We start from the raw sequence: 26,321 nt of genomic DNA, 5'->3' as shown, positions 1-26,321 counted from the left end.
TACCCATGCTCCAGAAGGGAACGTGCCTAACTGCATGCTCAGCCTGGCCCACTGCCGAGGGGTGGCCCTGAGCCGCACCCCCACCTCTGCCCAGTCTCTGGCCACTTGCAGCCACGGCCGGCCCCAGGGCTCTGAGGCTGGGCAGAACTGACCCGCTGACCCCTGCCCGCAGGATGTGCTGCACCTGGGCGAGGAGGCGCCCTCCCACCTCTACTACTGCCAGCTGGAGGCCAGCGCTTGCTACGTCTTCACTGAGCAGCTGGGCCGCTTTGCCCTGGTGGGAGAGGCCCTCAGTGTGGCTGCCGCCAAGCGCCTCAAGCTGCTTCTGTTTGCGCCGCTGGCCTGCACCTCCCTCGAGTACAACATCCGGGTCTACTGCCTGCATGACACCCACGACGCACTCAAGGTATTGCCCACCCCTCGCCCCTGCCCCGGGAAGCCTAGCTGTGCCTGGCCCTGCTTCCTGACTGCCTGGGAGCAGTGGGGAGGGGCCTGAGCTGACCACCTGGGGCACTGCAGGAGGTGGTGCAGCTGGAGAAGCAGCTGGGGGGACAGCTGATCCAGGAGCCTCGGGTCCTGCACTTCAAGGACAGTTACCACAACCTGCGCCTGTCCATCCACGATGTGCCCAGCTCCCTGTGGAAGAGCAAGCTTCTCGTCAGCTACCAGGTGAGGGCCAGGGCCATGGCCAGAGCACAAGGGGCCTCGAGTTTGGGCTCACCTGACACCTCCTCTGCACCCCCATCAGGAGATCCCCTTTTATCACATCTGGAACGGCACGCAGCAGTACCTGCACTGCACCTTCACCCTGGAGCGTGTCAGCCCCAGCACTAGCGACCTGGCCTGCAAGCTGTGGGTGTGGCAGGTGGAGGGCGACGGGCAGAGCTTCAACATCAACTTCAACATCACCAAGGTGGACGGGAGGGACTGCAGCACTGCCGTGTTGTGCTCCCACTACCAACTGCCCACCAGCCCCAAAACGCTCCCGCCCTGTCCACCCTGGCCCTCACTCTCCCTCCCACCTGTCCCCAAGCCCCACTCCTCCTAGAAACCCCTTGGCAGCTTCCTCCCAGTCTCAGAGGGAGGGAGGCACAGGTGCAAATGGGACTTGAGGAGGGGAGTGAAGGGGACGTGGGAGCAGCAGGAGGGGAAACCCTGGAGGTCTTCCCGGAAGAGGTGCTTTGTCCTGGGCCCCAAAGAATGAGCCAGTTTGGCTGCAGCATTAAGGAGAAGAGCATTTCTGGCAGTGGGAGCTGGGCAGGGAGGACGCAGGCTGGGAGGAGAGCTATGTGTGAGTGTCAGCAGAGGCTGAGGAGAGCGATGTGGAGGGGAGAAGGGCAGAGAGGGAGGGGGGCCACAGAGGGCTCTTCTGCTCACTGACTGTGTGGCTTTGGGCAGGTCACCACACCCCTGCGCCCCAGCAAGCAGAGCCTTGGCACGAGAGATGCCAGGAAGTGCCAGTGCTCATGCCACCCCCGTGCTCCGCGGGGCTTGGGAGCCCCACAGCAGGAGGTGACAGTGGCCCCAGACCTGGGGAAAGTTCTAACGGGTGCCTCTGTCCCTCCCACCCCCAGGACACAAGGTTTGCTGAGCTGCTGGCTCTGGAGAGTGAAGGGGGGGTCCCAGCCCTGGTGGGCCCCAGTGCCTTCAAGATCCCCTTCCTCATTCGGCAGAAGATCATTTCCAGCCTGGACCCACCCTGTAGCCGGGGTGCCGACTGGCGGACTCTGGCCCAGAAACTCCACCTGGACAGGTGGGCGGAAGGGGGGCAGAGACGGCCTGCGCAGGCCACCAACAGTGCTGCCTGGGCTGGGGCCGGGGTGGACAGGAGGCCCTCCGGGGCCTGTGCCGTATCCACTAGTGGCCGTGGCAGTCAGTGCGTTTGACTTGGGGGAGGCTCTGCCCTGGGGTGGGCCTGGGGGGCAGGAGGTATCAGCTGGGGCCAGACCAGGCTGCTGACGGCCTCCCTCCTCTCCACAGTCATCTCAGCTTCTTTGCCTCCAAGCCCAGCCCCACAGCCATGATCCTCAACCTGTGGGAAGCGCGGCACTTCCCCAACGGCAACCTCAGCCAGCTGGCTGCAGCAGTGGCTGGACTGGGCCAGCCAGACGCTGGCCTCTTCACAGTGTCGGAGGCCGAGTGCTGAGGCCGGCCGGGCCCAACGCCTACACTCTCACCAGCTTTGGCACCCACCGGGGACAGGCAGAAGCCGGACAGGGGCCCTTCCCCACACCAGGGAGAGCTGCTTGGACAGGCCCCCTCCCGGCCAAAGTTGTCCCTTAACGCTGGTCCTTCAGACCCTGCCTGAACTCCCACCTCTCCATGGCCTGCCTGGCCAGGCTGGCACTGCCACCTGCTCACATTCGGCCTCCTGGCCCAGGGTGGGCAGTGCCTAGAGCCTGGGCCGGGCCCGGCCCATCTGTGTGTGTGTATGTGCGTGTGATGCTACCTCTCCTCCCGTCCCTCTCCAGGGGCCCCGCATACACACAGCCATGCACGCACACACTGGGCCTGAGCCAGGGCCCCGGAGCTCCTGCCTGAGCCGGACCTTATGCAAACATTTCTGTGCCTGCTGGGCAGGGGCACGTCTGCGGGGCCCGGCTCCAAGCCTCCAGGACCGAGGGCCACAGCTGGACAGGGGGTAGCCCCTGGATTCAGGCACACGACCACCACACGAGCACATGCCACGCATGCCTCGTGTGCTCATCTCACACGCATCCCTCTCCTGGGTCATGCAGACACCCCACCACCACACACATCTCATGCTGTACACCTGAGGCTGCTCACATCTCACGCCTGGTGTCGGTGCACATTTGCCTCTCACGTGCTGCCCTCTCCACCCACCCAGGGACACCCCACGGCTCCTCCCTGCCCCTGCCCCTCCCCCAGCCTCGAGGTGCCCTGCCCGGCGGGGCCTGTGAATATGCAATGGGAGTCCCGGGCTGTACAATGGCGAGTGTGCGTGGCGTGGCGTGCCCGTCCCTAGGGCTGGCTGGTGCCCCACGCGGGGCCTGTCGTGCGAAGCTCGTGTCCTGACTTTGTCTTAAGTGCATTCACGCACTTACACTTGGCCTTATGTACACAGCCTTGCCCAGCCGCCGGGGCGCGTAGGGATTTTATCGGACGTGAATGTAAATAAATTATATATATATATTGCTAACCTGAGTGCTGCTTCTCTCGGGGAAAGCCAGGGAGCAAGGCCAAATGGCCACAGAGGGGTCACACGTGGGATGTCCTGGGAGTCTGGGTGGCTGGGCCTGGCTGGGAGACAGGCGGATTCCAGCCCGGGTCCTGCAAGGCTGGGCTGAGACCTCCTCAGCCTGGAGACTTCCTCAGACACGAGTCGACTGTGCTAGGCGGCAGGCAACGGCAGTGACCAAAGCCGCACCTTTGCCGGACCCATCCTCTGACTGCAGGAACGTGACTGCGCAGCAAGGGGCCAGCTCCCGCACTGTGGCCGCCACCAGGCTGGAGAAGCTGTGAGGGGAGGGCTGAGGTGAGCCCAGGCCGCCAGCCCCACCTGGCCACACGTCCCTCCCCAGCCCTCGCACCCAGACTCACTGCGGGTGCAGCTTGTAGAGTGTGCCATCCACCCCCACGGACACCGCCAGCTCTTCCAGGCCCCGGTTCTCCCGGATTTTCTCCACCACGGCAGCTACACCTGCCCCACAGAGCTGGGCAGCCCGCTGGGACACGGCCTGGCAGACCTCTAGCACCATCAGGGCGTCGTCTGAGGTCAGGGGCAGCCCCAGGTCCTCTAGGATGGCTCGGACCTGCCGCAGGGCCAGGCTGTCGCTGGGGGCCAGGAAGGAAGAGAGCAGAGAGGCAGGTCATGACTCTTCCCACTCCATCCTCCAGAGCGGACCTCGACACCACCCAGGCCAGCAGTCCCTAACAGCAGGCGGAAAGACTCCCTGGAGTAGGGGAGGCAACGTAGGCCTCGGGCACCTTTCGATCTCAGAGAGGAACTTGGTCTTGAAGATGTCCCTGGTCTGAAGGCGCTGGGTCTGCTGGCCCCGGAAAAGAACGCCAAGGCTGGTTAAATGCAATAGGATGTGGCGGACGATCTCCCCCAGATACATGCCGCTGATCATCTTTTCAAACCTGCGTGAACATATGCGTGCACACACAGCAGAAGGCCCCACTGGCCACTGACCCCAGCACTGGTCACGGCCAGCCACCACCGTCTGGGCCCAGCCCACACCTCTGCTTGCCAGGGTTGATGGACGCCTGGTCCACACTTGCATCAAAGCAGGTGCTGAGCGTGTCCAGAGAGCCATCATCCCCAAAGGCACCCCACTCCATGTTGATGCACATGTGGCCTGAGTCCCCGGGCACGCCCGCCACATTCCGGAGCTCCTCCATGTAGCAGGCATTGGTGCCAGTTCCTGCAGAGAGGCCAGATAACGCAGAAGCCATTTGTGGATGTGGACAAGGACCCTCTGAGCACTTCCCATACGGAGATGGAAAATCCGGGCTCATTCTCTACCTCTCTACCTCCTCATGCTCACGGCCTGTCCCTAGACCTGGTCCTCCTTCCTTCCTGACATCCCTCGTGCAGACCCTGCTACCTCCAAGCTCTGGGGACCTTCGCTTCCCTTCCCACCAACGTCAGCATCAGTGCAGCCACCATACCAACCCCAAGCGCTCCTATATGGCCCAGCTGTCTTGTCATTCCCCTGGGAGACATGTGATGCCCCCTACCCTTACCCCTATCTCTCTTCAGATGAGCAGTCAAAGCTCCCGGGATAGTCCCTTAATCCAACTAAGAAGTGCTAGGCCAGGAGCGGGGGACACAGAGAAAAATCGAAGATAAGGAGCCCCACCGTCTGGTCAGAGATCAGGCAATGAACAGCCAGCTCTGATGGAGCCTCTGTCTGCCTGTTGAAGCACTGAGGAGAGCATCATGGGAGCCCAGACCATGGGGCGAGTCTCTGCTAACAGGGTCAGGAAAGCTACAGAGAGGAAGTGACTGAAGGCAGGAAGCACAGAAAGGAAAAGGCATTCAGGCAGAGGGCACACCCTGGATAAGGGCGTCTCCTTCTTCTCCCGACACAGCTTCAGCTCCAGGCAGGTGGGCTCCTTGCTGGCCACACCTGAAGTTCCTCTCTCCAGCTGTGTATGCACACAGTAACCTGGGCACACCTGTCCCAAGTGCCTAACAGTGCCAGGTCCCGGAGTTCGAAAAGCTCCCCACCAGGAGAGGCCGCCACATGGCTCGTGTTGAGAGACCAGTGCCCAAGGAGCTGTGGGATCCCTCCTCCCCCACAGAACAAATCCTTTCTTTCGGGGCTTTCTTTGCAAATTCTACTCATCCCAGGACCCATTCCTTTCTGATCTTGGCCTTGCTGCTGCCCACATGTAAAAATCAAGTCACTCTCTGACTGCCACGTGTTGTTCTGGGCTTAACCCTTACTGAGTGGTCAGTTCTGAGAAGGCAGAGATTTCCTCTTGTTTAATGTGTCTGTGGCTACAGAGTAGGTGCTTAATAAGGACAGAATCTTGGACTGTCTGAAGGACCCTCATTGCTCATTGGTACCCTGCCCCCACCCGGCTCCAAATACCAGGTGTGTACCATGAGCCAGGGACCACGCTAAACTTTGTCCCCTCCCACTTCATCTTCATGATGCCTTGAGACAGGAATTGCTGCTATTCTTATCTCTATCTTAGAGATTCGGAAACTGAGGCTCTGATGACTTGCCCAAGGTCATACAGGTGGAAACACACAAAGCTAGTATTTCCCCCAAATCTGTACAACTCCAAAGCTCAGATTCATTTATTAGATGGGCAAACTGAGGTCCAAGGAGCTTAAATGACCATGAGTCAGTCACTGAGCTGGACTAAATACCCAAGCTCCAGACTGCCAGCCCGAGAGATTGTTCCAGAGCCCCACTGGGTCAGACAGGAGCAATCCCACATCCCCAATGCCAAGGAAACATCTAACCGGAGAAATCAACAGAAGGCAGCAAATTGCCAAGCAGTAGGGGCATGAAAGGGCAGAGCCCTCCTCACCGACAATGAGGCCTATCTCGCAACGGGGGTCCTCATAGCCACAGGACATCATGGTCCCCACCGTGTCATTGACAATGGCAACCACATTCAGCTCCACTGCCTGCACACAAAAGGATGCTGCTAGTTGCTGGGCAACACGGTTGTCACAGCAACCAGAACTGGACCAAGAGGTCTCTGCTGCAGAGGGCTCCCCTCCCAAAGTAGGAGACTCTTGGCTCCCCTCCAGGCCTGCCACACCCCGCAAAGCACTCCTAGAACAGGCTTCTACCTGTCTGCGCTTGATGGCTTCCCGCAACAGACTCACGACATCTTGGCCCTCGCAGTCTGATGCGTTGAAACCCTTGGTCCAGTTCAGGAGGATGCCCTGGGGTGGGACAGAGAGGAAGTGATAGAAAGCTGGAGGCCCTTCCAGGCTCCCTCTGCCTCCGCACAGCCTGCATCCGCCACAGGACTTCCACCCTCACCAAGCACGATTCCTTGCCTACTTTGCTGTATGGTTGAAGGCCTTGCCCTCTGCCTGCTCCCTACTCCCCAGGAGGCTTTTGGTGTGAAAAACCTATTAATAACCATCTAACCTACATTTTCCATTATTAGTTCCAGAATGTCAGAGAGTCTGGCCATTTTAAGACATTTGCCCAGAAGGAATGGCCCTTTGTAATTGGGTTAGGAATGAACAGAGCTGGTAAAGGGAGTGCTGTGTGTGAGACAGGGGAGGGGCAGAGAAGGCTCAGAGGCCCAGATGGCAGCAGATCCCGCCTTTCCAAAAGAACACCAAGTGACTCGAGAGGAAAGAATTCTCAGCTTCGGGGATGGAGCCCTGTCAATGGGCGAGTCACTCTTGTGTTCCAAATACAGGTGAAGGAGGAATGGAGAAGTCAGAACCCAGGCCCCTGGGCAGGACGGAGGTGGAGTGCCTGTATTGTGAGGAAATGGACATAGAACTTAGTGGCATGGGCTTGACTGTGCCTGGAAAGGAGTGCTCTTTTTTCAGTGTATGTCCTGTGAGAGAGGGGGCGAGGGAGCAGGGATTCGTCTGCAGCTGTTGGAAGAAAATCACTGCTCTGCTCAGAGGAGAAGCACAGAGGGTAGGTCTGGAAATCTTTGGGGCAGAAGATTTTAGGAATAGTAACCAATGGCCAGGTGCAGAGGCTCACACCTGTAATCCCAGCACTTCGGGAGACTGAGGCAGAGGAATCACAAGGTCAGGAATTCGAGACTAGCCTGGGCAACATGGCGAGACCCTGTCACTACTAAAAATACAAAAATTAGCCGGGTGTGGTGGTGGGTGCGTGTAATCCCAGCTACTCGGGAAGCTGAGGCAGGAGAATTGCTTGAACCCATGAGGCAGAGGTTGCAGTGAGCCAAGATCACGCCTCTGCACTCCACCCCAGGCGGCAGTGCGAGACTCTGTCTCAAAAAAAAAAAAAAAAAAAAAAATAGTAACCAACATTTTCCTCCAATAACATGTCCTATTATCCCTTTTTTTTTCTTCATTGTTCCAGGCTCATTGTCTCAAAAACAGAAAGCAGAGAATGCGATAGAATGAGAGAAAGAACCCATTTGAGAGAGACCAGATGATGAGTAATAGCCCCTGTGTGGCTGTTCTTCCTAGTATGGGAAAGGGGAGGCGAAGGGGGAAGTCAGACCCAGGTTGTTGATGGCTTCCTGAGACAGGTGTCCTGTGCCCTCCCCTCTGGGCTAAATCCCTATTCAGAAGAGATCTGAGAACAGAGGAGGCCTCTGCCCTCCTTCCCCAGGTAATGCCCAGGAAGGTGTCAAGACTCAAGAGAGGAAGTGGCAGAGGGAAGTACCCAGAGAGCAGGGGCTGAGGCACCTCCCTGATTTCCTCACACATCTGCAAATTCTGCACAGCAAAGACTGCTGCAGAGCCCAGGGGACCCCTGGGGAAGGCGATCCCCGCACTGGCTAAGTTTTCCTGAAAAGAATGTGGACCTAACATAGAAAATTAAGTTCAGTTACAGAAAAGTAATAAGACTATGTTTCTTGTCCCCTCTGGATTTGCACACTGATAATCACACCTGCTTCTCACACCTTACAAGGAATAATCAAAAGGACTGAGCAGGCTTAGCCTGGATCGGAGGAGCCCAGCAGCCAGAATGTGGTCCACTGCACACTCCATCCAAAGGACCACCATGTAAGAGAGCAGGGAAAGAGTTGCATATCAGGCTGGGCGCAGTGGCTCACACCTGTTTATCCTAGCACTTTGGGAGGCTGAGGTGAGTGGATCACCTGAGGTCAGGATTTCGAGATCAGCCTGGCCAACATGGTGAAACCCCATCTCTACTAAAAATACAAAAATTAGCCAGGCATGGTGGCATGTGCCTGTAGTCCCAGCTACTTGGGAGGCTGAGGCAGGAGGATTGCTTGAACCTGGGAGGTGGAGGCTGCGGTGAGTGAGCCAAGATCACACCGCTGCACTCCAGCCTGGGCAAGACTCCATCTCAAAAAGGAAAACCAAGAAGAGGAGTTGCGTATCAGAGAGAGGTCAGAGCAGGAGTAGGGGGTGAAAATCACACGGAGGCTGGCTGGAGTAGGTGAGACGAAGCTTTTCAGTGACTACTGCTGTCTAAGAATGCAACCGTTGCCTTCAGGGACAGTGAGCTCTTCGGCAAGAGGCTTTCAAGCAGAAGCTGGGTATGTTGAGAGGGACCTTCCTGGGGGTTTGGACCAGAGGCCTGGAAGGTAATTGTTTCCGTGAGGCTTCAGGTGTGTGCATTGCAAAGTCCCTCATCCTTGTGTAAGGACAAGCTAAAGTGTGTGCTGAGTAGGCATGCGTGTCTCGGCCTGTGCCTGGCATTCTGCCACCCCAGTCAGGCACCCAACACCAAGCCAGGCACTGAGAAGGAAACAAAGGAGGAGAGAGGCCAAAAAACTCCCAGGCAACCTCAAGCCCCTGCTAGACAGGGGCAAACGCTGGTTCTCGCAGGACCCCGACGTCCATATGCCAGTGCTGCGGCTAAAACGGACAGTCTGTCCTCTGATCAGCCCCAGTCTGGGCCAGACCTGCTCCCAAATGCCTCAGGCCCTAACTCTGGCCATACCATGTCTGGGGAAACTGAGGCTGTGTGCAGGCCCAGCCCAACAGTACTGCCCCCCACCCGGCCTTTTCCCCTGCCTCCTGCTCACTCCATGAAGGGTAGGTGGATAGGATGCCCTTGGCGATCACTGCTCTGGGTCCGCCCTCACCTGATCCAGGCCAAGCTGCCTACACGGGAAGGAGAAGGTAAAACCCAGGGGAAGGCTCTGCCCACTCAGGCCCTGCTTCTGCTGGAAGTCCACGATGCAGTCCACAATGTGGTCAAAGAGCTGTGGGGAAGGACAGGTCAGGGGTAGGCACTGCTCGGCCCTCCCCACCTCTGACATCAAGGCTCAGGCTGTGGGTACCTGCTGCCCAGAGCCCTGGGCTACACTCTCAGGGATGGAGTAGATCTGACTGGTGATCTGCACAGACGTGGTCACACGTACCAGGAGGACACGGAAGTTTGTGCCTCCAAGGTCCAGAGCCAGGAAATCTCCTCGCTCTGTGGAGCAGAGACCTTCAGTGCTAGGACAGGCCTTGTGGCTCCAGCCCCAGCACACACTGTGACCCGCAGGAGCCCATATTTCTGTCCCAGGTCAGGGACAGGTCCTTACCGCTGCCATCAGGTGTGGCCCGGACATACGTGGGCAGCATGCGGAGGGAGGAGGACTCCCCTCGGAGCCCCTTGGCCATGGCCTTCCGCATCTGTGCCTGAACTGCTGCCAGTTGATCGTGGTTCAACCGGAAAGGGGCCAGGGTCTCTTCCAGCAGGCGCCGATGGGCAGCCAGGCGAGCAGCTACGGCAGTCACCATCGCTACTCCCTGGCCACCCCCATCCACGGAGGGGATGAAGGAGACATTGCACTCCGGGGCCAGGAGCATCACTGTCCCCTGCAGAATGCTGCAAAACCTACAGATACACACAGGTGCACCCAGCTTGGCCCGGGACCCCTGGGGCATGCTAAAGCCCAAGGCCCATCACTTTTTTTTTTTTAATCTTTTTAGATACCAGGTCTCGCTCTGTCACCCAGGCTAGAGTGCCACAGTGTGAACATGGCTCACGGGAACCTCAAACTCCCAGGCTCAAATGATCCTCCACCTCAGCCTCCCCAAATCCTGGAATTACAGCCATGCACCACCATGACCACGTCAGTTCTAAATCTGTTCTGTGCACCAACCATATGCCCCAATGTCCCCATGACCTCCACCCTTGCACATACGAAGGGAAGCATCTTTTCTCTCCTTGAATGTCTTCTGGCCTCCCATAGCTCAGCCTGGCCCTCTCTCTCCCTGAGGGCCCTTCATGTCCACCGGCTTGCACATGTGATCCCGGAGTGCCCTCTGGGTGTGTACCACACACGTGTTCATGCCCCCTGCTCATACGGACCATGTTTCCACAATACCTGGGGTGCCGCTCACACACTCGGCCTCCAGTGGCCACAGCGACCTGGAGTGTTTGTTGCTCACGGCTGTGCTGGAGGCGGGAGAGAACAGCGGCCAGGGCGGCAGCACAGAGCTGGGCAGCCCGCGTGCACACGGCCGCACACACACGCTGCACGAGCTCAACATCCGAAGCCTCAGGGCTCAGGCCCAAGTCCTGCAGGATAGCGTGGACACGGGCTGCCCCGGCAGAGGGGCTGGAGAGGACAGGGGGCTGGTTTGGGGCTCAGCCCAGAAGCTCTCCATCCCACTAGAGCCCCATGGCTACCTTGGGGACAGAGAATCCTCCCCTTCCCCCAAGCCCAGAATACCCTACTAAGCCGCTGGCTCCCCCACTCACTCCTCCATCTCAGCCACGTGCTCCAGGAGGATGCTGCCTTGGCTCAGCAGGGCAGGTGAGGGGCAGCCACGGAAGAGGACCCCACGTTGGGTCAAGTGAGCCAGCACCAGCCGCACCAGCTCACCCAGGTACAGGCCCCCAATCATCTTCTCAAACCTGCAGGTGGGAAGGGCGGCTAGACGGAGCCTTTTCTAAGCCCTCGGTCTACCTGGCTCTACCTCCGAGAGTTCCCAAAGGAGGATTATTTTCTTGGAAGCTCCCAAACTAGAGGCTTCAGAAGCAACAAATGGTCTCCCAGAGGACAGGTGGGTGGGTGCCCGGACGCCACGCCCCCTCTGACGTAGGTTACATTCAGAAGCCTCCTGGAGAGGAAGCAGGACCCAAAGGAAGGCAGAGAGCACTTTGCTCAGCCACCTCCAGCCCTCGACCCCCAACCTGTCAGGGCAGGCCAGAGTCAGGAATAGGGAGGGCCAAGGGTTGACAATTCTGGGTTCTGGAATTTTGTGCCCTTCCTTCTTTGCATCTGGCCAGGGCCCTCAGGTTGTTCCCTGGAGACCCTCAGAGTGACAGGGAGGGGCCTAAGGGCCTGAGAACAGGGACAGAAGGGGTTGGGAGCAGAGCAGTCACATATAGGGCCTGGAACCAAAGGTCAGGGCCCCCTGCCAGGCCACCTCTGAGCACCAGGATTCAGGGACTCATGGTCCAGGGTGTGGTCGAAGGTGGTCAGCACTGGCCCCAGGGCCCCATCATCGCTGAAGGAGCCCCACTCAACGCTGACGCAGACACGGCCCCGGTCTTCATCCAGCACCGCCACGTCCCGCGCCTCCTCCATGTAACACACGTTGGTGCCCGTGTCTGGCAGGGACAACCCTGTCAGGGCCCGCCCGACAGGCAGCGCACCCTCCACCCATCATCACAAATGGTCTGTGGCTCACCTACGACAAGCCCAACCTCACACGGCCTGGCCCCCAGCTCACAGCCCATCATGGTGCCCACTGTGTCGTTCACCACGGCAACCACGTCGATGTTGTAGGCCTGGACGATGGAAAGGGCAGAGGTCAAGGCTGGCCTGAGTGGCCAGAGCAGAGAGCCTGGGGGATGGGCAGGGCTGGGGCCCTGGCTTTGAAGGAGACACATAGAGTCCATGAAACACATGTCTGCATGCCCCACACAGTGCCACAGATGCTCTGGGCTCCCACCTTATAGGAGCTTTTCCTTCAATCCCACCCTCAGTCTCTCCGTAATCCCCACTGCGGGCCCCAGGTCACAGTGATGTCCACCTCAGCAGCTCCCAGGACCAGGATGGGTTTCCCGAGGCTGAGCGCCTCCTTGAAGGCTACGCCTTGCCAGCCTCACCATCATCCTGCCTGGCTCCCCCAGCCCATTCCTCCCAGCCTGGCTTCTCGCCACAGGGGCTTAGTCCAGACGGATCGGCCTTTCTCCAGCACTCACACTCCTCTGTGTGGCCTTCTCTGAGACTAGATCTTCCGCCCCAGTCCCAGCCTAAGTACCAGGCAAACTCCTCCTTCAAGTCCCTGATCAAACAGCCGGCGCTTCCTCCTTAGTACTCCCAGAGCTGTCCGCGCACACCTCCTCCACACGGACAATCTTTTATTAGAACGCTTCCCCCTCTAGACTGTGAAAACCTTCAGCAGAAGGTCAGTCTATTCATGTTTGTTTGCCAAGGGTCCTGAGCATTTATTTGACCTTTCTTAGCCTCAGTGTTTTTAAACCTATACAATGGGAGTGGCAGCATCATGCACCTGAGGTTAAACTGGATGAAGGATGTGAAGAGGGAAGGAAACCAGCTCTCCCAGAAGCCCAGACCCAACACGTGTGTGCCAGGCCCAGGCCAACATGGGCAGCCCTCCTGCCTCCCCTCCCTCCACTCACCCCCTGCCTCTGAATGGCATCTCTCAGCAGCTGGACCACATCCTCGCCTTCTACACCACTGCACCTAAAACCTTTTGTCCAGGAAATGAGGGTGCTCTGGAGGCAGAGAAGCTGGGTTACTCCTCTGATGGCTTTCATGGGGCTACAGCCACCCTCCATCCATGGTCCCCATGGCCACTCCACCTCACCCTGTCCAAGCCCGTCTGGTGACAAGGGAAAGAGAAGCTGAAGCCAAGCTGCAGACCTTGTTTGCTCACAGGCTGAGCATCCAGGAACTCAGACAGGCAGCGGGCAGCAAAGTCAAAGAGCTGTAAGACAGGCAAGGGGCTCAGCCTTGCCCATCTGAGCCCCAGCCACCCAGCCAGGCTCGCAGACCCCAGAGGCTGTGCAGTGAGTGCTTACCTGCTGGCCCGCACCCAGCATCACGTCTTGGGGTATCACAAACTCCTGGCTCCTGGGCTCCACCCTATGCCCCCCAATGCCAGTTAGAGTCACCCACAAAACACGCAGTGAGGCCCCTGTGGCCCCCAACTCCAGCACCACGAAGTCTCCTTGCTCTGGAGGGCAAGCAGGTCACAGAAAGGCACGCAGCTGGTAAGACCAGAGTCCTCTGCCCACTCCCCAAATTCCTAAAGCCTGCAAAGGTCTGGTCGAGGGGCCACAGAGATGGGGAACAGGGATAAGGAACATTTCCCTCCCTCAGATCAGTACCCTCTTCCAGGCCTGGCCACGCGTCTCAGTCTGTGCTACCCACCAGTGCCATGTGGGGTGGACCCCACATATGTAGGCAGCATCCGGACCGCAGGGACAGGGCTGGCCTGTCCCCTCAGTGCCTGCTCCATGGAACGCAAGAGGCTGGCTTGGATCTGCTGCAGCTGTGCTACTGTCACCTTGAACTGCTGCAGGCAGTCCTGTACCTGGGGAGAAACAGGCCAACATCTGGGAGGAGGCCTGCTGGGCTGGCCAGACTCCCCAGCTCCAACCAAGGCAGAGGCCTGCCCTGCCCGGCCCACTGCTTGGCTCTTCATACACCCTGGCTCTCTTGCCGACAGCCTGCATCCAGCTCTGGCATCCTCAGAAGGCTCTGTCCTGGAAAGAAAACCCACGTTCTTCCTCCTGCCCCATAACCTTACGGCTCCTTCCCAACTCCCTACATCCTCTACCCCACCCCGCTTCTTTGAATTCAGGGTTTGGCAAGACCTTTTTCCTGCAGTACCACAAATGATTGCTCTCTGGCTCCCCGGGACCCACAGCAAGAGTCTCTCAGTGAGTTGTTGAGTGAACAAGAGAATAAACAAATGCACAGACAAACCTCAAGTGTTTCCCTCTCCTAACCCACTCTCAGACTCTGCAAAAGCCCAGCTCGGAAGCATTTGGAGACCACACTGCAGAGGATGGTCCTTTCTTCGGTGGGTCATCCTTCCTGAAATATTGCTCAGGCCCTCACTCCACGCCCAGCTCTATTCTAAGCACCGTACACACTTAACCAACCAAGTCCTGCTCAGATTCCAGGGTGGAAGACAGAAATTAAGCACAGGAGCATACAATTTGGTTCCAGTAGTGATGGTGACGATTAAAGGGGGTGAATAGGTAGGAAATTTGAGAGTGACCAGGGTAGAAAGAGGTATTTTTAGACTTAAAGAGGGTTTCTCTGACGAGGTGACCTAATTGTAGAAAGGGAACAAGCCATTTGAAGACCCAGGGGAAGAGGAAGGGGATGGATTTGGGGAAGACAGATCTGGGGGTGGATCAGAGTCTGAAGGGGCAGGGGAGAAGGCAGGGAAGACAGAGGCCGGGACACTCCAGGCTCTCACTCCACCAGAGCGCAGTAGCTTAAGAGCCCCAGGGACCTCACTCCTGTGTGCCAAAAACCTCCCCTAGATGACCCTCTTGCCCATCCTTCGAAGAAGCCCAACAGCCTCCCTGGATTCATTAGAGGGTCACAGCCCAGTAACTCCATCCTCCTCAGGCTCAGACTTTCCAAAGCCCCCACCTCCTGTCACACAGGAGTTCCATTTCAATGACCTATTGCCCCCAACCGGACCTTTATCTGTGAAATAACCACTCAGGCACCTGGATCATGAGGCCCTTCCAGGGAGGAGCGGCTGGGAGGAGAGTCTGCCAGCTGAGAGAGGTAAGGACAACTCAGTCCCACCTCCTGCTTTAGGAAAAGAATGGGAAACAGATCCCTAAGGAGGCGAATAATCCTAACTGGGGTGCCAGATGTCCAGTTCATGTTCACCTTCCAGCACACGCTTCCAGCAGCCATGCATGCTAAGAGTGCCCATGCCCTCTCTACCTCACCCTGAGACTATCTGGTGACAAGGGAAAGAGAAGCTGAAGCCAAGCTTCAGACGTTTGCTCACGGCCTGCACATCCAGGAACTCAGGCAGCGGGCAGCAAAGTCTAAGAGCTGCAGGATAGGCAGAGTCTCAGCCTTGCCCCTCTGAGCGCCAGCCACCCACATGTTAGAAATGTGGAGATGGAGGCTCAGAGAGGGCAGCGTCTGCCTGGCCAAGCAGCTCTGAAGGGGTAGGGCAGAATCTGAACCCAGATCTGTCTGACTGGAGAGATGTTTCCACATCAATGCGAAGCTTTATACAAACTAGCAAGTTCCCTTGAAGAGAACCCACGGCTGATGAAAGTTGCTGGAAAGAAATCTCAGACGATCTAGCTTGAGAAAACTTACACCTGAACCCTCGCACTCCTGTTTTCTGGCTCTGTGGTCCCAGGAAAGTCATACCTCTCTCTGAGCCTCAGTCACCTCTTTGTGGAAATCTGAGAAAATAATAGTACTTGGAAGTCCCCCACTGCCAGGGATTATGTCTTGCTCAAGGCTCTATCTCAGGGCCATGAGGAGCACTAGCTGGAAGCAGGATTTGTTGATTGGATGGTTGTGGTGGCATAAGAACTAAAGGCAAAGTGCCGTTAGGATGGGAGGGGCGTTTTAGTATTGCTTAATGAAAACACTAGAGTCATGGACAAGTCAATGGCTTGGGTAAATTGTTTTTCTTCCTTTTTCTCTTGGGCACATTGAGATGTTCAGGAGGAGAGACCAGGAGACAGCAGAACTGCAGGAAAGACAGAAGGACCTCCCTGCAGATCCTGGTGAGGCGCACACAAGCCAGGAGAAGCTATTGGAGCCACTCCTGACATCCCAGGCAGAGCTGGGAGAGACCTCAGCCAGAAGAGCAAGGAGAAAGGCATTAGAGAGCGTGTGAAGTCCAATGTGGTTTCAACACTGGCTCTTGTCACCAACTTGCTGGCCTAGGCCCATCACCTCACATCTCTGAGCAAGTGACCCCTCTATCTGGCAGGAACAATAGTAGCCACTTCTCAGAGATGCCATGAGGACTGAGAAGACAGCAACCCTGAAATGGAGGAACAGTGCTACAGGTAGGAGATGCTCAGTAGAACACAGGTTCCCTTTCCTCAGAGCGCAAAGCACAACCAGCCTGAGGAGCCTGACTCCATACCCTCTCTGATGACGAAGAGAAAGCTGGGGGAAGGCGTTGGGAAGGGCCTCTGAGACAGGGCTGGGAACCGACCATGCATGGTTAACTAACCTTTTCTCAACCTAAGGCTGTGGTAAGGGGAGAACAGGGTAAGGCCTGTGGTGCCGAGGGGGAGCCCGGGACCGAGGGAAATTTGGGGTCCCTGTGAAGTCCCCCACAGCCAAAGGGAATTCTTTCAACTGCAGGTATATGTGATGGACCCAGCAGGGCAGATGTGGGCCTGCACAGGAGTGTCCTCAGGGAGGGGCAAGCAGGGAGGGAGGAGATGGCAGCAGGCCCCAGAGCAAGTTCTGGCCGGGCAGGCACCACGGCACGGTCACTGCTCCCTCCTGAGGCTCGGCTGTGGCTGTCGGTTGGACGTAGGAGAACTGTCTGCAGCAGGGTCTGGGGTACAGGTTGGACAAGGGGGAAGGGGGAGCATGAAATGTAGCAAGGGGTAACGCCGCCACAATCTGGACAACAAGCCTAGTCAAGTGGATGACAGAACATGCCAGAAAACTAAAGAAACGGCAGAGAATGACTCAGAAACACTTTAGTGGGCACCTCCTCTATGCAAGTTCTTTTTTTTGAAATGGAGTCTCGCTCTTGTTGCCCAGGCTGGAGTGCAGTGGCACAATCTCGGCTCACTGCAACCTCTGCCTCCTGGGTTCAAGCTATTCTCCTGCCTCTGCCTCCTGAGTAGCTGAGATTACAGGCGCCTGCCACCACGTCTGGCTAATTTTTGTATTTTTAGTAGATATGGGGTTTCACCATGTTGGCCAGGCTGGTCTTGAACTCCTGACCTCAGGTGATGCATCTGCCTTGCCCTCCCAAAGTGCTGGGATTACCCAGTCACATTAGAGTCCTTTATCTCCATTAGCCTTCGTGGGTGGGGAGTGTTAGACTTTATTTTCCTCCATTTTACTGATTATGAAACAGATACTAAGAGATATGAAATGGCTTACACAAGGGTTTCCTGCAAAAGGGTGTGGTATGTGACAGCTTCTGAATCTTGGTCAAGATGACAGAAAAAGAAGAAACTCACCGCCGAGCAAGCCTTAGGCCTGAGTTTGGCACTAAAATCATCTGTGTGCCTGACTGTAGTGGCTACACTGAGGAGGACATGCAGGAGGAACCGAAGCGGGAAGGAAAAGGTCTCAAGAACACAGGTTTTGACCAGAGAAGCCTGGGAAGGTCCACTCTAGACTGTGTCAACCCACTTGGGGCAGGAGCGGCACCAGTGTGTCAAGGTGGCGAAAGTGGTATGTTGGGAGCTGCAACACCTCAGCTCAAGCTCCTGCCATGTCTTAAACTCAAGCCGTATCACTTCTTTCTGCCCCTTTTCATCACTTTTAGTAACATGATCATCTCAACCTCGCAGTTGTTGGGAGCCTGAAAGGAGATTGTTACCATCTCAGATATGAAAAGCTTTGTAAAGTGGAAAGGGGCTGCATGGGCGAGAGCCCAGGGCCCCGTGCCAGCTTCAGTCACACTGCTCTTGACAGCCTTGAACAAGCATGAAACAGGGACCCAGTGCTGAACTTACCAGCTCTGAGCTGTCTGAGGGCTGGGGCAAGCCCTCCTCAGGGCAACTCAGGGCTTCTTCCCCCTGCTGCAACCCTTCAGACCCAATGGAGTCCATGAACTTCCACGTGGAGGCTGGCCACCTGTGGGAAAAAGCGACAACCGGGGTCAACCACTTACTCTACAGGTCCTAGGAATCTGTAACCCAGACCAATTTCCTTTCTTCTGAAGGGGACCAGGGAGGAAGTTGGCAGAATTCAGAACCTCCGACCATCAAAGATCCTGTAGCAGTCAACCAGAAGGCCCTTGTCTTCCAGAAGCACGCATAACGAAAGAGCACCGGAAAGGCTGATTTCAGTCCAAATGCCATTCATTCATTCTCTCAGTTCATTCACATTCACTAGTTCCTGATGCCTGCTATGCTGGATGTTGCGATACAGACGAAGCAGACCTAGGCCCTGCCCTCAGGGACCTCATAGTCTCATCAACAATCACAGTATGATTAGCACAGGCAGTGGGAGAGAGAGCCACGGGCAATTGATGGACATGCTGCTGTGGCCGGGCAGTCAGGGACATGCTAGCGGCTTGGAGCAAAGAAAGCAGCAAAGATCTGACAGAGAAGCAGGCAGGCTGGATAGGGACAGCCATTATCCCAGGCTAAGGCACATGAATTTTCATCCTGAAGGCAACAGAGGTCATGGACACGGGTGGGGGGTACCACTAGTGACATGATCTTGGGCAGGTCATTTATGACTTCTTTGAATTTCAGCTTCCATCTGTAAAACAGGCAGAAATAATATGTACCCTCACAAGGTTGTTGTGAGCACCAAATAGAGTAACACCTGGGGAAGTGCTTTATGAAATGTGATGTACAACATAAACATCAGGTGGGCGTGGACGGCGCAGTGGTACAGAGCAGAAAGAGGCTGGTGCTCAGAGGTGGGGAACCCGGCTCTTCACAAGGCAGCCGGGCCACAACTCCCGACCTCGAGGTTTAATCTTCATCTGCGAAATGGAACCAACATGTATCAAAGGGCTTTGTGGTGCATATGAGATAATGAAAACAAAAGAACTTGGCTGGGCCCCGTGGCTCACGCCTGTAATTCCAGCACTTTGGGAGGCTGAGACAGGTGGATCACCTGAGGTCAGGAGTTCAAGACCAGCCTGGCCAACATGACAAAACCCCATCTCTACTAAAAATATAAAAATTAGTCGGGTGTGGTGGTGAGCGCCTGTAATCCTAGCTCCTTAGGAGGCTGAGACAGGAGACTCGCTTGAACCCAGGAGGTAGAGGTTGCAGTGAGTAGAGACAGGGAGCCACTACACTCCAGCCTGGGTGACAGAGCAAGACTCCATCTCAAAAAAAAAAAAAAAAAAAACACTTGCTTAGATGTGCATTAAGATTTACGTAGCTGAATCTGAACTGAAACTCTATGAGTCTCAATTTCCTCTTCTAACATGGCAAGCTAAGTTCTGGTGAGGATTAAAGGAGTTAATGGTCCTTTGCACACTGTAGAGAACTGTAGAAATGTCAGATATTTTGCTCATCTGAGCAGGAGGTGGTATTGCTGTTCAGTATTCCCAAGGGAGCCCTCCGTGATTCAGATGCTCCTTAGGGGTGGAGGAAAAGGGAAACACAGCGGAGGGCCCAATATGGGAAGAGACATCTGTCCATGGAATCACTTCATCTCTCTTCCTTCCAACAGCAAAAGTTCTGGAAATACAGTACCTTCCCACCCCAGCAATCCCCTCCTCGCCTGCTCCCATTACTCTCACTAATTTGCCCTCCACTAGACTCCTAACTGCCCAATCCCGAGCCTTTTCCTCAGATCCCACCTTTACTGCCCTCTCTCAGACACGCAAATCCACTAGTCATTCTTTGCTGCAGAATTCTCCCCGTCCTTAGCTTTCACAGCCGGTCCCTCCCACGTGTCCTTCCTGAGTCTCTCCTAGTCTTCACCAGTAACTTAGCTTCCTTCAGGCAGTGGGGTTCCCAGGTTTCTGGTCATGCCCTCCCTCTGCACTCCCTTTATCTCACCCATTCCCAAGGTTTCATTAATAGCTAAGTTAGGGCTCCCAAATCTACCTTTGGCTTGAGCCAATCCTAAATCCCGATGGTCTGTTAGACATCACTAACTGGATGGTGGAGAAACTCCTCAAATTCAACAAAGCCACATTCATTTTTCCGTCAGTGTTCCCCCACAAAGCTCTTCTGTTCTCCACTTTGACTGGAGGCATCGCAGTGTGCTCGCACACGGCCATTCAGGTTGCCTGTGCACATCCTGACCCTCGCCTCCTCTATGCAATTGGATGTCAGGCTAAGAGCTCTCCTTTGCGTCCCCTCCTCCCCATTCCCACAGCCACTGAACCAGATCGTCCGGCCCGATTCTTACAACAGCTTCCTGATACCTCTGCTTCTAGTTTCTTCACCTCCTTACCCCACCTAAACTGATCACCTCTGCACTCATGGCCAGTACAGAGTCTAGCATATGTGCTAAGGTACCTTTCTAAAACTGGAAGTAAGGGGAGTGGGGAGTTTTCTCTTATTTAATAAAGCAACAAAGCAGCTTCTGATAAATCTCCCCCAAACCACACATATCTATGCTCTTCCCAAATCCATCAGACAGGGATGTGAAATGCTTGTTCTATGCTACGGGTCTATTTCAAGGATAAAGTGAAGTAAGTGGGACAATTACCTTTGAAAAGAAAGAAGGGCTATACACGTGGCCTTCTCCTTTCAAGGCCTAGGTAGCTCATTCATTCATTCACTCACTCATTCATTCCCTCATCCATTGGATATTCAGCATTTTTACATGACAGAATCTGTGAAGTAACCCCCAAGTAGCCTTAATATGTATATGGTAGGTACATGCTCAGCTCTGTCTCTTCCAACTGGGATTCCTTGTGGGAAGGGATGTGTCTCCTTCACTGCAGTATCCCCAGAGCCCAGCCTAAGGTCTGCACATGTTTGACTAAGGGACCCTTGGCTTTCCTTAGCTGAATGGGCTACCTGAAGTGAGTTTTCCTTCTGAAAAGTACCCCAGGGACCTCTGCTGATGTTGGGAGCTGCCATCAAGAACCAGTTGGCAAGCTGGGCGCGGTGGCTCACACCTGTAATCCCAGCACTTTGGGAGGCTGAGGCGGGCAGATTACTTGAGACCAGGAATTTGAGACTAGCCTGGGCAACATGGCAAAACCCCATCTCTACATAATAAAAATTTAAAAATTCGCTGGGTGTGGTGGTGTACGCCTGTAGTCTCAGCTGCTGGGAGATCGAGACAGGAGGATCACTTGAGCCCACGAGGTTGAGGCTACAGTGAGCCCTGACTGCCACTGCACTCCAGTCTGGGTGACAGAGAGAGACTCCGTCTCAAATTAAGAGAACCAGCTGGCTTAATCTTTCCAGTGTCCATTTCCCCTAGTGTGAGCCAAACAGGAGGGACGAGGACAAGACAGCTGCGGAAGGCACAGGCAGCAATTAGACAGGGGCGCTTACCTGGAACACACAGAAGCTGGTCGCTCTCCTCAGGCCTGAGCTCTTATCTGGCAATGTGAGGCACCCCAATGTACCCAAAAGTGACACTGTACTAAAAAGTGACACTCAGGGGTGACCCAAGTTATAATATCCTCAAACCCCACCCTTTTCCTCCACCACCGCTTACCAAACATCAGTTAATTCAGGAAGCTGTACTTCCTTCCAAGCCTGCCCTAGAGTAGCCCAGGCTAGGCAAGGCTGTGGTGAAAACTTGCAAGATGACCACAGCCAAGTCGAACCTCGGTCTGAGTCTAAGATTGTGGGATTCCCTCTACAATGCTGAGGGCTCTGTTTATTTTGTAAATGAGATTTGAGGTGGTGGCTCACCCCTGGAAGGAGCTTGAGGCACCTAGCCCAGGAAAGTTATTGTAAGTACTTCTGAGCAAGAGGCAATGTGGGAGCACAACAGAAAGCGGCTGACTCTGCCCAAGAGTGGGCAGGGCTAGCTGAGGAAGCTGAGCCGTGAAGAAAGAACAGCAGTATGCCCACAGAAGTGGTCCTTGGCAACGTGGAGAGCACATACAAAACCATGAATCACACACAGGTGCCTTCATGGAATGAGGTGCAGCTCCAGGCGCCTGAAGAGGATACATGAAGGTGGGGATACATGGTGGGAGAGGTGACAGACTGTGGAGTCTAGCCTTTAGTCTGTAGGCCAAGCAGAGAGATTGGTTCACATGGCAGGTCTTCTCTACTGAAGGAGAAGGGGAATCAGGCTGCTGTGGAGCTATTGGCCACCAGGCTCTTTTTCTGCAGAAATTTCTCCTCAAAGGCACAGAACTTTGGAGCACCAATGTAGGATACTAGACAGCCTGCAACAATCTTTGCTGAAGGCAAATTGGTGGATACACACTTTAAAGCTTCAGGCTGCCTCATCAGCAGTAACCTTATCATTATCCACAGATAGTACAAGGCCTCCGCATCAGGATGGAGACCAGCAACAGTATCTCCTCCATCAGTTGTGGCATGGTGAGGCCTGGAAACATGCCAAACATCCGTCCGGCTGTGCTGTCCACTGGGTACCAACCAGGCATATAGGCTGTGAAAGACAGGGAGGTGGGGATGGGGTGGCGGAGGGTAGAGTGCCTGTCACCCACAACATAGCATCCTGCCTAGCCTGGGATCCCAGTCCCTCACAACTTTGTTCAGTTGGGAGAGGAGAATTTGGATCTGAATATGAAAGGCCCAGCTGTGATTCATGCTGACAGCCTGCAATTTCTTGAGCCAGGGTGAGGATATGCCCCTAACAAGCATTGCCAGGGCTCTTCATCTGTGTTTCTGGAAGGTCTGTACCCAGACCCCAGGAACAGGGGTCCTGGTCCCCTAGTCATAATGCCAGGGAAAGTCCGGGTCAAGGTCAGTGGAGGGAGGATGGCTGAGCTTGAGTTCTGTGAGCAGCTGGGACAGCCTGGCTATAGCAGAGGCACTGCAGCTGCCAGTGGTTCTCTTCAGAAACCAGATGGCCACTGACCAACAAAAAGAAGGGTAAGTCCTGACAAGGTTCCCTCATAGCCCCTTAGCGCCAATCTCCAACTGTACAGATGGAGCTAAGGAATAAGGAAAGGCAGTTCACTGGGGGAGAGGTGGGCACAACCAGAGCACTGCCAACGAGCTGGGAGGTCAGGCCTTCCCTCTGAGCTTGCTCACAGGCTTGCTTCTCACCACCCACAGTGCCCAGCCAGGCACACAGATCCTCAATAAGCTCCCCCACAATTTGCTCCACACCCTTTATACCATGGATGTGCTTTGCAGCTCTCCTACACACATCATGCTACTTCTAACTATCATGTCTTTGTGATGACGTGTCTGGAATGGCCCTTGCTTTGTCCTCTCCCACCTTTTCACCTAATTCTTCCTCATCCCTTAAATTATAGTCAATGGGGAGCCCTCCCTGAAAAGCTTCTCCTGGCCGACCCCATTTGAGTGTGGTCTGCTTATTGATTCTGTATTATCTTGGATGTTCTTGTATCACTGCATTTATACCTGTTGATTAAAGGCATCTGCTTATGTGTCCATCTTTTCCATTGTACTGTGGGATCCCAGAGAATGTTTCTTATTCACCTGTGCAGCCTCAGAGCGCAGTTCTATATCTGGTAAGGAACAAATCTCAGTTAATTTTTGTTAAATTGAGGAGCCTTCCCACAACTTCAACAGTCCAGGGCTGGTCAGGTACGGTGGTGGCTCAATCCTGTAATCCCAGCACTCTGGGAGGCCGAGGCAGGTGGATCACTTGAGGTCAGGAGTTCAGGACCAGCCTGGGCAACATGGTGAAACCCCATCTCTTCTAAAAATAAAAAAATTAGCTGGGCGTGGTGTGCACCTGTAATCCCAGCTACTTGGGAGGCTGAGGCAGGAGAATCGCTTGAATCGGGTAGGCAGGGGTGGCAGTGAGCCGAGATCACGCCACTGTACTCCAGCCTGGGTGACAAGAGCAAGACTCTCAAAAAAAAAAAAAAAAAAAAAAAAAAAAAAATCCAGGGCTTTTGAAACGGAGAGGAAATAAGTACTATCTTCCTGGTGCATATGGTTTCAGCAGTCTTTCACTCGTCCATCTTTCCACTGACAACTACCAACCCTCTCACCCACTTACAACCTGCCTTCCCCTCCCCAAATTCCCATCTGCTAACAACTTTAGGCCACAGCTACCCTGCGTCACAGGCAAAAATGAGCTGATCCAAACCTGAAATTTCCCTTGAGTCATTAGTTTTGTGACTGAAATGGAAAGTAGGAAGTAGTGTGGTTTAGTACAGCGAGCTTCAGCTCTGGGGTTGGGCAGACCTGGGTTCAAAATCCCATCCCATTACCAACTGAATGACCTTAGGCAAATCTCTTCACTTCGCTGAGCCTCGGTTTTCCTTGTATAAAACATGGAGATGAATTTCTTCATAGGATTTGCTTTACATTACATCCCCCCAGAAGCAGACCTAATTTGAATGCAAATAACTTTATTCAGGAAGCGATCCAGGACACGGCCAGAACTAGGGCAATGCAAGTGACATGCCTAGGGTACAGAAAGTAAAGAGACCCTTTCAGGTTCACACAGGTGCCAACCTTGCACTTAGATGAACCCAAGAATAAAGGCTCCTCACCCTAGTTCCAGTCCTGATCCAGAAAACACAGAAGAGGAGCTGGAAGCCAGGTAGGAAGAGAAAGAAGTCAACAAAGTGTATGTAACGTTCCTAGGAGCTTACAGAGGTTCACTCCCACAGGGAACACTGACAGGTAGAATGTGCCTTGGAGTTCTCTCTCCCTAAGTGAGGAAGCTGGGGTATTTATCCTACCACTTCCACTGGCTGAGAGCTGCCCCAGGGGCATTAATTCTCTGGCACTCCCAGCTTGTGTCAACACAAACCAAGAGAAGTTCTCAGGCAAAGAGTCAGGTTCTTACAATAGGATTCTGTGGGTATATAGCAGAATGGTGAGTGCTGGGGGGAAATGGGCCAGGCGCAACCTCTGCTGGGGCTGCTAGAAGGGCTGAATGAGAAACACAACTATAGTGCCTTACAAAGAGAAGTCTTCCTCTATCTCTTCTAATTTATGGCAATAGCTCGTGAAGTTCATGGAGCTTCCCAGCTCTCCGTGAGTTGGCAGCACCAGCAGAACAGCTGTTTGTCAACTTTCAGAAATAAAAGAAATCCAGGGGCCCTAGGAGAGCCTAGATGCCCAGGACCCAAGTTCCCTGTGGAAGCCTGAAGGTTGGTGGAGCCAGAGTAGTCCCTCCTGGGTACGCACTCCTCTGAAAACGATCTCCTCTTGCATCTGCACCGCCGCCCCCATCCTTCCACCCCTCGGTGCAACATCATTTGTGACACACAGACTAGCATCACATTAATAACAACTGCTGCCACTAATTCATTCTTCTGGGTGAAGACACTGTGTTAGAATCTTGATGCACATTATGGTAATCCTTAGAACCCTGTTGGTATGCTTTTACCAGATCTCAAAGAGGCTGACTTTTTATCAGAAGCAGGGTGCGGATGTAGGCTGATCTCACCCATTTTCCACTTTGTGTCTTCATTCTTTCACTAATGCTCCTCTCACAGGATCACAGGATGGGGAGAATAATATTGTGGGCAAATAAGACTGTTACGGGGAGGTGACAGGGGCAGCGGGTGGCTGTTCTTCCCTTGACTCCCCATTAGCTAATAATTAAGCCTATGGTTCCTGGTCTGGCTGATTCATACCCTCCTGCCATTGACTCATGTTTTAGGGAGACTGCTCAATTTTAAGCTAAATAATTCACTTTCCAGAAGTAGCCCTTTCCCTTTTCTTATCTTCAGGCAAACAGATACACACACTATCCCGTTTACAGAGCTCTACCTCCAATAAACTGCCATTTAATGAGACAGAAAACAAGCGAGAGTTAAGCTTATGAGACATAACTGATAAACTACTTTTCACTAGAAGGAAAACAAGAAAATAATACTGGAGTCAAAATACAGCATTTTCTTTAGGAATGAAGAGTAGAGGCAGTGTGGTCTTACTGCCGTGGACAAAAAGGGGCTTATTTGTTCCTCTAAGCCTTTGTTTCCTCATCTGGAAACTGAGATAATACCTACCCCAGAGGGCTGCTATGAGGATTAAATGAAGGCCATATACATTGCCTGAGATAGGGGCAAAAACAGAAGCCTAAGCACTGCCATCTCATAGAGAAGCCACCTGGGCCCTGGGCAAAGGTGTAATTCTCAAAACTTATTGTACTGCAGTTCTTCTCAGAGGTGTTAAGGGTAAAGATTTCCACTGCTACCCCACTCCCCTTGCAGCAAACTGCCAACTTTAGCTTCTGTACAGACAGCTTGACTTGCACACCCCTGGGTCCCCCTGAATAAGTTTTGCAGCTTAAAGGCCCTGCTCCCCCTGAGCTCGGGGCCACGGATTGGAGAGACATGAGTCCTCCGTGGCTGCCAGTAATAAAGACCCTGCATTTTGGCATACTTTTGTCTTGGTGTTGATTTTCTGCTCACTCCAGTGCTACACCTGGAGCATAGTAGTTGCTCAAAGAATAACAGTTATTTCTTATGTGATGCTAGCCACAAGGTCAGT

The 26,321-nt window shown here is 54.5% G+C and overlaps 2 protein-coding genes across 5 annotated transcripts in view; one reads left to right on the top strand and one right to left on the bottom strand.

The window, feature by feature from the left end:
- The window catches only part of UNC5A (unc-5 netrin receptor A), a 65,008-nt gene extending 61,848 nt beyond the window's left edge, over positions 1–3,160 (top strand). For all 3 annotated transcript variants that reach the window (XM_039460461.2, XM_010346681.3, XM_074390685.1), the window contains 5 exons: positions 173–406; positions 520–669; positions 749–913; positions 1,575–1,753; positions 1,981–3,160. In XM_039460461.2, the coding sequence (XP_039316395.1) occupies positions 173–406; positions 520–669; positions 749–913; positions 1,575–1,753; positions 1,981–2,146 (894 nt within the window). In that variant the 3' untranslated portion in view covers positions 2,147–3,160. The remainder of the gene's footprint in view (positions 1–172; positions 407–519; positions 670–748; positions 914–1,574; positions 1,754–1,980) is intronic.
- Positions 3,131–23,272, bottom strand: HK3 (hexokinase 3). 2 transcript variants are annotated; one of them, XM_003936111.4, is made up of 19 exons: positions 21,240–23,272; positions 17,766–17,886; positions 13,480–13,642; positions 13,128–13,282; positions 12,914–13,033; positions 12,726–12,821; positions 11,768–11,867; positions 11,504–11,687; positions 10,833–10,988; positions 10,456–10,689; positions 9,667–9,962; positions 9,418–9,554; positions 9,220–9,339; positions 6,281–6,376; positions 6,013–6,112; positions 4,205–4,388; positions 3,949–4,104; positions 3,562–3,795; positions 3,131–3,477 (listed from the first exon to the last, which is right to left on the bottom strand). In XM_003936111.4, the coding sequence occupies exons 2-19, from the start codon at positions 17,859–17,861 to the stop codon at positions 3,333–3,335; spliced, it is 2,772 nt and encodes a 923-aa protein (XP_003936160.3). In that variant the 5' UTR covers positions 17,862–17,886; positions 21,240–23,272; the 3' UTR covers positions 3,131–3,332. The 2 variants fall into 2 exon arrangements, with proteins under 2 accessions (XP_003936160.3, XP_074246785.1); XM_074390684.1 differs by lacking the exons at positions 17,766–17,886; positions 21,240–23,272 and having other exon boundaries at positions 13,128–13,371; positions 13,480–13,570.
- Positions 23,273–26,321: the final 3,049 nt, after the last annotated feature.

Source organism: Saimiri boliviensis, chromosome 20, assembly GCF_048565385.1.
Source record: "Saimiri boliviensis isolate mSaiBol1 chromosome 20, mSaiBol1.pri, whole genome shotgun sequence".
Taxonomy (NCBI): domain Eukaryota; kingdom Metazoa; phylum Chordata; class Mammalia; order Primates; family Cebidae; genus Saimiri; species Saimiri boliviensis.
The sequence above is the reverse complement of the archived record's forward strand: the minus strand, read 5'-3'. Positions and strand labels throughout refer to the sequence as shown.